At 41.8% G+C, this 9567-nt stretch overlaps 1 protein-coding gene and 1 long non-coding RNA gene across 2 annotated transcripts; one reads left to right on the plus strand and one right to left on the minus strand.

Annotated features, from left to right (window-relative positions):
• The first annotated feature begins 677 nt into the window (after window positions 1–677).
• On the plus strand, window positions 678–7788 carry LOC108790359. Its single transcript, XR_001941448.1, has 3 exons — window positions 678–690; window positions 3089–3096; window positions 7712–7788. It is a non-coding gene; the product is annotated as an uncharacterized LOC108790359 (long non-coding RNA).
• On the minus strand, window positions 3224–9281 carry CLRN3 (clarin 3). The gene is made up of 3 exons (XM_018560521.1): window positions 9024–9281; window positions 7701–7883; window positions 3224–3839 (listed from the first exon to the last, which is right to left on the minus strand). Exons 1-3 carry the CDS (start codon window positions 9256–9258, stop codon window positions 3565–3567), a joined length of 693 nt encoding a protein of 230 aa, XP_018416023.1. The 5' UTR covers window positions 9259–9281; the 3' UTR covers window positions 3224–3564.
• Window positions 9282–9567: the final 286 nt, after the last annotated feature.

A 9567-nucleotide genomic window follows, 5' to 3' on the forward strand; every position in this document is an offset into this window, starting at 1 on the left:
TATGCACTGACCACAATTCCTGACTGTCAAATAACAGCCAACCAAGCGGAATACGAATCAGAGACAGCTTTCAATGTCCTCCTTCCTCGTGCTTCCTTCTCATATGCGCTCGTTTTAAATGTTCAGCCATATCAAAGACAAAATGAAGAAACCTCCATGGTGCAGCATCCAAACAATAATTTATTAAAAAATATAGCAGACTTTAAATTACAACCGGCCGGCACTGACATGTAACTCCGTCCTCCAAAACCAACATGTAGCGTCTGGTTGCTTTATGTTACATTTTTATTCCATTTATACGATCAGTCTTATATGTATTGATTGATTTGGCACTTTATATTAATTGATATTTTGACACATTGGGGTTGATTTACTAACCTTATAAACACGCCACGAACAAGTATACACCTCTGTAGTGTGTTCCCTCCTAGCATGATCTATTGGTGGAATCTAGACACCTTTGTAGTGTGTACACACCCAGCAGGTGTGTTGTGCAAAGCCAAGCATGAATTGCAAGGTGATGTTATGTAAATTAGCTCTACGTTGTGTTGCTTGCGTTGATGAATGCAGGAATGTAAATGCATGGGCTAACCATTTTTGTCTAAACTGTGAAGCTGCATTATATATGCATCATGTGCATGATTTTTCCATATATGGCATTAGTGGAAATATGCTTTTAGAGACTTGCATGTCGCTATTAGAGCGGTGTGTAGCCTATGGCGCATGCTACATGACGCGCACGTACGTAAATACATAAAAACGCACCATAACGGCGTGAAAATGTGACACGTTGCTCGTGTTTGGTTGATAAATAAGTTTTGCTGTGTAAAAATGCACACGCACCTGGTGCGTGCGTTTAGGTTAGTAAATCACCCCCATTATCTCTCTATTTGGTATTTTATTACAACAGTCTCACTACTTATTTATTAATTTTGCTACATTTTGTATTGATTATTTATGCTATTCCCAATGCAAGTTTTTTAGCGCTGTGCAGTTGGACATTAGTTATTGGGGTCTTTGTATAGCAGCTTTCAAACTTTTTGGGTGATTTAAATCCAGAAGCGCAGATTTTTATTACGCTTATGGCCAGCTTTGCAGCTTGTAATCTGCGGGAAGCAAAAGGAATATTGGGAACACTGATGTCATCAAAGAGTTGATGGCCAAGGTGAACATGTTGGACTGGGCATGGCGATGGACATCTAAAACCAAAAATGGAAGCCTTGAGGAACTAAAAAGGAAAAAGAAACACCCCAGCTAAAGACAATCTGTAACAGTTTAGGTTTAGGGTTTAGTTGTTCTTCAAACTGGTACCATGGACAAAATAAAAAATTATATATTATGCAGTCTGGGAAGAAGTGGAATAAAAGCGGTGGACCAGCAAGGTTTGTCCTGTTGGTGTGGCTGGCCACTTTAGTAGGCTATGCACACTTTGAATTCCGGCCAGTTCTTGATGAACCAGTCGAAATTCACTGCATGGGTGCCGCTGTTGGCACCCTTCTACCCAGCATACCTTGGTCAGCTGCTCGAAGCAGGTTGGAAAATTCTTAACTGAGAATTTTAGTCTTCCATCAATGCTCCTAAATGTTGAGGGAAGAATCTATTCAATTTTTTTTTCGTTCAGCCAGTGGATTCAACAGTGTACCCAGCTTAAGGATGTGAAAGAGTCAATATAGATTATCAGACTACCAGGCAGACAGATTCTACATTCCAGAGGATCTCCACTGTCTTCTTGGTTTGTGGTGTCAAACAGGATTGCAGGATTGTGCATTGAAGCACCACACTCCATTGCATAATCTAGTTGCATCTTTATTTGATATTCAGCTGACTTGACTGCCAAACCAGCTGCTGAAGAGCTCTGTGCATTCTCATACACTGGACAAAACAGTATCCAATTTGAAGCAGTTACAGTCCTGACACATGTTCTACTTTAGTAAGCCCTAAAGAAGGGGGTATTTGTGTAAGCTCCTGAAATGCGTTGGCTTTTTCTACACTGCTTGCTCAACTCTATATTCAATAAAGATGTATCTGTGCTCTGCAAAAATGTTTTCATACCTGTTGATCCTTCCAGTAGATCCAATATTTTCCACTTCCTGTAAAACGGTGACAACACTTTTCAAAACAAAAACGGCAACCACAAATCATATTTTTAACTAGCCTTTAAACCAAGGTGCACATGGAAGGGCTTGCAACAGGCAGTTTCTATTTAGCTTGGCTGTATTTGGTGTGGGGATGCACTGGGAGCTTCAGCTTACATTTTTGCACTCGGCCCCCAGTGCATCCCTATGCCTTTAAAGAGGACTGGGCTAAGAGATATACCTCCAGGTGTACCTGTATTCAATTTATCTCTTGCTTTATATGTTCCAATATGGAGGTTCTCATATATTAAAGTTAGAACCACACTACACAGAGGGGCCTTTAGGTATGCGATGAACAAATTGAAGCCCCCCTCCAGCTAACACTTTTGAAGCCTTACAGCAACGGGGTTTTTTCTATAGAAAAAAGGATTAGGGAATGCTTTGGGAATGCAAAACCTGCTTGATATAGGTCAAAAGCAGGTCAGAAGAAGGTCAACGGCAGGTCAAATGCATCTGTCAATGAATTCTGAATGATCTCAGAAGTGTCTTAAACTGAGGTCAAACTGATGCCATCAACACAAGCCGTTAGCCTAGGGGTGGGCAATGCCGGCTGCCCAGCTGTGCTTTAACTACACATGCCAATATGCCTCTGGGAGTCATGCCTGTCTCTGTTAGCCTTGCAATGCCTCATGGGACTTGTAGTTCCACAACAGATGGAGAGCCAAAGTTGCCCAACCCTGCCTTAGCCATAGGAATAAAAGTTAGCCATTTTAAGCATCCCCATCAGTGATATATGGTTGGCCCAGCCCTTGTAACCGTCACTTTTGCTGGACAGCTTGGCCTGTTACAGCAGGTGGAAAAAAACTACTACTGGTCATGAAAAAACAGGTAATAAAATGATGTAGAAGGAGGGACTGCCATGCCATATGGGCTGATTTACAAGAGGCAAATAGACTGTTCACTTTGCATTCCTATACAAGGAAAAAAATGTTTTTTGTTTGCACATGATTAAGTAATGGAAGTAAGCAGAGCTTCCGCCTCATTCAAGATAAGGGAAAATTCCCTTGCAAAGTGAACAGCGTATTTGCCTTTAAAAAAGTCAACCCCATAGTTCCACTTTAACCTCGTTTAGCCTCCTTTTATGAATGTACCCCAAAATGTGCTTTGCATTACTTCCTTGTAACTGTTACTGCACTCCTACAATCTATACCACCCTGTCTTGTCCACTCAACATCGCTTAGAATATTACACAATTTGTAGACTATACCTATGAAAATGATAGTTTATTATACATGAGTGCACAGAGGCACCATAAGTCTGTTTAGCAATGAAGCCTCTTCATTTCCAGCCATTTAATAACGATGGTGTTATCGGAGTATTCAATGAGCACTGAAGCAGCATTTTTCCCAGAAGGTCCTGCTGGTGTATTGTGACCAGTTGGTGGTAACGGCATAATAAGCAGAATCTTGCATGGTGTGGGGTCCCAGTCTTAAAATAAGATGGAATCTTTGCTGGCGATTTCCATGGGTCTCTCCTGTTCTTTCTGCTTGCTGTATCTGATATGTTGGTAATAGTAGATAATCCCTGTGGTGGCCAGGTTCAGGCAAATACTAAGGATCAGGAGATAGTATGAGTATCCGTATGTATTCGTACTAGTCCCATATACATCGTTTGTGATGTCCATTGCTTTAGCCAAATTCTTTGGCATGTTATTAGCCTCTATGTTTACCGCAAACACAATCATGGCAAGCAGTACAAAGATTGCTAGGAGAAAGGTGAAAATAATTTTTTTACTAAATAATGATTTGTATTCCTCTCCATATAGTGCTCAGAATTATAAAGCTCCACTTTATATGTTACAGTTAAGAATACAGTAGTGTCATCTCCCAACCCAAGGCTGACCGATGAGGTCATATCTCTGTTCACTCTGCTCTTTACTCTTATCAGAGTGTTCTTTTTCAGCTCATTTGCATGCAGCTCATCTAATTGGCTTCCAGTGCTACCAGTGCCAGATTTCTCACCAAGCCACATAGGTAATGATTTAGGATAGCATAGGTGCTAAAGGTGACACCCAGTTTAGGTTGAAATGTATGATGCCTACTGCTACTTTAATGGTTATGCAGTCTAAAACCAGCCAAGCCACCTCCGCCTCTTTCACCTACAAGCTTCCATGTACATTTGCATCTCCTTTACTTGTCACTGGCCCACCCAGAACTACAATCCATCTCTAGCTATGCCTGCTTCCATCACAATGCACGCTGGGCTGATGTAAGGAGGAAATCTGGAGCTCTGGGGACCCTGATGTAAGGGGGAACGCTGGAGATAGTGATATAAGGGGGGCTCTGGGGACTCTGATGTAAGGGGGAACGCTGGAGATGGTAATGTAAGGGTGGCTCTGAGGACCCTGATGTAAGGGAGAACGCTGGAGATAGTGATATAAGGGGGTCTCTGGAGACTCTGATGTAAAGGGGAACGCTGGAGATAGTTATATAAGGGGTTATATAAGATGTAAGGTGGGACTTGATGCAAGTTTTTTTTTTTTTTTTAGTTGATGTTATGGTACATTTATCCAAAATATATGTGTCAGTTTTTGGAAAGGGGTGCAATGTCAGTGCTTGCTATAGGTGCTATTATCTGTTGATAAACCTCTGTATCGCTAATTTGCTCAGATAAGACATCTGATTGAAGTGAATCCCCCCTGTATTTGATGTTAGTATTACACGTACATTACAATTTCTTGTAAAAATATATATGCTCTCACTTATTGGATTGTCATAAACAAGCCTATTGCATGATACATGGAAAAATATTTATATCTTTATTGATAACATCACATGAGAGCAGCGCTGATGCTGGGTACACACCCTTGGAACACACATGACTGAAGCAGATGAGATCATTACGACAAATGGAAGTGCATTTAAAGCCTGAGTTCACTGATGGAGAATTTCAATGATATGTGGAGGCAGAGAGCAGACTTATACCTTGGCTTCTTATATATTTATATAGTCTGGATGCATCCTGACCCCTATTGAATATGCCTTAGATCTACATTCCACAAGGATATTTTACTTACATTTAAAAGACATTATTGTGCATTTAAAAACACACCCAGGCCTTTTTTTTAAACAATCTGTTGAGTCGGCTGGAACATCCTTAACTCCTGTGGAATTCTATTTCACATTTTCAAGACTCTTCCTGTAAAGAATCCTTTCTGTACGTTGGCATACATGTGCCTCCCAATTTTCTGAGATGGGCAAGAGGGACACATTGTAGCACAGAGTATGTAAGCCATCGCATGCCATGACACACCCATGCCATTCCCCCAGCTATGCAAAAAATTGGTGAAACCCATAAGTTGTTTTTTTTTCACCACTAGATTTCAAAATATCAGCCCTAACATTTAGAGGTTGGATGACACTATTTAGTACAGTAAAACACTTCTGAAATAATATAAAGTGATCAGCCATAGCATTATGATGACTGAAAGGTGAATTGAGGTGGAGGCAGCGTGATGATTTGGGCAATGCTCTGCTGGAGAAACCTTGGGTTTCCTGTCATTCATGTAGATGTTACTTTGACACTTATCATCTACCTAAACATTGTTGCTGACCAAGTCAACCCCAATGGAAACGGTATCCCCTGATGGCAGTGGCCTCTTTCAGCAGGATAATGTGTCCTGCCACACTGCAAAAATAGTTTAAGAACATTTTGAGGAACACAACAACGAGTTTGAGCTGTTGACTTAGCCTCCCAATTCTCCAGATCTCATACCAGTCGATCATCTGTGGGATGTGCTAGAAAAACAAGTCCCACCTCGCATTTTACAGGACTGGAAGGATCTGCTACTGATGGCTTGGTGCCAGATACCCCAGCATACCTTCAGAGGTCTAATGGAGACCATGCCTTGATGGTTCAGGGCTGTTTTGGTGGCAAAAGAGGGACCTATTCAATATTAGTGGGTGGTCATCATGTTATGGCTGATCGGTGTATTTTTATGGAGATTTATACATCGGACCAAAAAGAGGGACATCTGGGGAAACAGGGGGACAGAGTGCTTTGGGTCCAAAAGTGGGACAGTCCCTCTAAATGAGGGCCAACTGGGAACCATGGATTGACGCTAAATCTCTTTTCCTCCTCTTACTAAGAGTGCCCTCTTTATGGTGACAACTCCCCAATGATTTGTCATGGAATGGCCCATTTATTTATATTAGGTGATAATTTTCTTCCTTAAATTGTTCTTTTTTAGGGGAGACTAAATTCAGTTCAGTTTATCTTTCCTCAGAAGTAAGGTCCTCCATGCCTTTTGCAATTGTAGTTGCCCTTCTTGGCACTCTTTCCAGTTCCATAACATCTTTGAACGAAATTCAATGGTGAGATCTCGGCACCTGATCTCACCCATCTGCTCCAACCAACAACAGAAAGCCTGTTCATCATTTGCTTTTGCTGTTTTTAATGTATCGTGTATATGAAGGTTATTCAAAAGGAGGACTGTGACTATGTGTGCTTTGATATATGTTGTGGCCGAATGGGTGATGTAACACCTACTTCCCGTGTGCCTGCCTGCCTTCACCTGCATGTAGCCTGTCACGGAAACTATTGTGCCCAGTTAGAATACTGACTCATCTAAATTGCCCATGAGAATCCACAACCATGGACATTTTTCTAATCCACCAGTGATCAGAACAATGCCCCAGTCACTGACTCCAGCATTTTCGCTAAGAATAAGGTGTATTGTAAGGGATTTTCAAGCAAAAATGAGTCACAAATATAATTTGTGGGGTACATGACTATAAGGGTGAGACTTTAAACTTCCACATATATGTAGATGCCTTGTCATTAGCCATGAGTGGTGAGACGTCTGTGTTACTCCCTTGTATTGTTGGAGAGGGGAAAACTGTATGATAATCATCTGACTGAATTGGTCAGATCACTTTCTGCTATTGGGTCAAGTATGGTTACTTTTATATATATATTTTTTTAGCAAATCAGGGCCCTTGTTTGAAATGGTGGAAACCCCAGATAATGTTCAATATCAAACTATGAAATTAAAGTAGCCCTTTCCGTTGGTGAAAAATAAGTGAACAGAAAGTTCTCTTGTCTGTCCCCAGAGAGCTTGTTGATTGCCACCATCTTGCCTCTTGGACAACATAGAGAAGGTGAAGCCAGACTGTGAAACACACCCCTGTCGTTCCTGTGACCGTCATTGCTGTCTGCTTATGTCAGCATCCATGGGGAGTGGTCAGAGATGGAGAGGAGGGCATAGCTGCTGACTTTTGACAGAAAGTCAAACTTTGCATATCTGCCCAGGCTCTATTCAATCTGCTTAGCCTGCACGTGTAGGGGAAAAGAGAACAAACAGCTGATTGAGTGGATTATGAAGATAGAACAATGTGCAACAGACACTTGAAAGTGATAATGAAAGATAACAATTGAAATGTCAGTCAAGCAGGTTTTTCATGTGGGTCATTTGTATTGTAATTCTCAAAGGATTCATGTGCTAACCTGTTACCATTGGGGATTCCTGGAGGTAAACCTCCCTCTAAGCCTCTCCCCTGAAGAACATTGTTGATTATCAGGGCCTCATTCCCACCTTTAGGATGTCATATCTTACCATTCACTTACCATTGATAGAGGACCACACATAGACGCCCAAAGGGCCTAAAAAAGTGATGTAAGGATTGCTGACACTATTCAAGCAAGTAGTCACTGATCCCATAAAACAGCAAGCAAGACCGAGCACCAGGAATAATATGACGATAATGTGGGCGATCTTCACACTGTTCGTTTCCTTTAATAGGTCAAACACTGAAATGAGAAAGTAGCAAAGAGTGAACAAGCATTGACCAGATACACCTTACATTAGAAACACTGGAGGGAGGGATGAGGTTTTTTAGTAGGAATACCTGAAATAATATGTAATGTACTGCAAGTAATCTACTGTATATGGAAAGTATGGAAGTGGTTAGCCCTCTTGTATGTATGTTTGTACATTTTTCCACCCACAACCCAGCTACATGTAAGTGATGTCATTGTTACAGCCTTGTGGGAGGAGGTGGAAACAAGAACTTCTGCAAGAGAACCTCACCAGAAAAGCCTATAAGAGATACAAGAGTCAGGAGTGTCAATTGACCTGCTGCGCCCACACACAATGGAAATTGCATTAATACTTATGTGCATGACAGCACACAACAATTTTGTTTTGCATTCAGCATTGTTTATATTGTAACTCTATTAGGAATTGAAAAGCCTCCTGCACCGGAATAGTCTGCTCTGATTTGTCACAGCCTAATGACACTGTACTGGAACCTTAGCACTGGGAGCCACCGCCCTGTTTTCGGGGTGAACAGTAATAAAAATGCTATCTTACACCTTTAGAAGGCCCCTTTCACACTGGCGCCTCCATTCCATCTTGGCATGGGATCCATAAACAGATCCCCTACTGAGTGAGATCAGAACAGACACACGTGACATCCATGTCCATTTTGATTTTTCCTCCATTTTGTGAAGGAGGAAAAATGAACCAATATAATCCCTATGGGCTGCCAGATGTCCATCTGCAGCTCATATCTGGTCAGGTTTGCAACAGTGGAGCTGTAAGTAAACATACTATGTATGGTCTGGCGGAACCTGAATGGGCCCAGATGTAAACGGACACACATCCACATACATTTGGTTTCTTATACACACTGCACATTGCAGTCCATTTTTGATATGTCTCATCACAGGTCAAAAACGGACTGACGGAAGGCCCTTGTGAAAGGCACCTTAGGGTTCGGAGTTGGCAAACAAGAGGTGTGTAAATCACCATCCCCGCATTTTGAGGGTGGGGACTGAACATGGGTGGACTGTGAACACCAGCTGAGCATCATGGGAAATGTGTTCAACATGACAAAATTATTTATTCCACCCCACTTTGCCATACTGCAATCATAAGACACACTGTACCTTGTTTGGAGATCTTTTGGGTGTCCAATGCCACTCCACTTGTGATAGTCTTCCTGCTATCGACAACAAACAGTCCAAGGTTTACATGCGCTTCTCCTGTGTAATTCCCTCCCAAAAACTGGACCCTGCTGGAAACCCATTGCTGAGTCCCTAGGCATGTACAGATGGCTGCAAATGATCCGATGCTCGATACAAAGCCAGCGAAGAACAACAATGTCTTCTGTTTGCTGGGCATTTTTTAGGTATTCCCGCTATTAGTTTCTGGTCTTTTCTTCACACCTGTTGGTTAGGACTGCTGCTGGCGAGTAAAGATCCACATCCGGATTTAATATTTGTAGCTAGTTTTCCTGGTGAACTTTGCACTGGCAGCAGCCATAAATGTTCCCAGCAATTAGACTGTGATCTTTAGAACTATGTTACTATGGGAGCAATAATAGAAAGAACGGATAAAGCAACCGGGCCAGGAAAACTAGAGCTGTCACCTTACAAGCTATTCTACAGAAGCTGTATCTGAGAAGGATATATGCCATGAACGGTGAATTTC

The sequence above is a fragment of the Nanorana parkeri genome, unplaced genomic scaffold (genome assembly GCF_000935625.1).
Source record: "Nanorana parkeri isolate BGI_ZX_2015 unplaced genomic scaffold, ASM93562v1 scaffold2, whole genome shotgun sequence".
In the NCBI taxonomy this organism is placed as follows: domain Eukaryota; kingdom Metazoa; phylum Chordata; class Amphibia; order Anura; family Dicroglossidae; genus Nanorana; species Nanorana parkeri.

Excerpts from the sequence above, each read along its gene's own strand:
- CLRN3 (XM_018560521.1), bottom strand. The coding sequence starts at position 9,258 with ATGCCCAGCAAACAGAAGACATTGTTGTTCTTCGCTGGCTTTGTATCG. Across the intron at positions 7,884-9,023 it reads CCAAAAGATCTCCAAACAAG|TGTTTGACCTATTAAAGGAA; the intron begins GTACAGTGTGTC and ends TTCTCATTTCAG. Across the intron at positions 3,840-7,700 it reads TGTGTGGTCCTCTATCAATG|CAATCTTTGTACTGCTTGCC; the intron begins GTAAGTGAATGG and ends CCTTTCTCCTAG.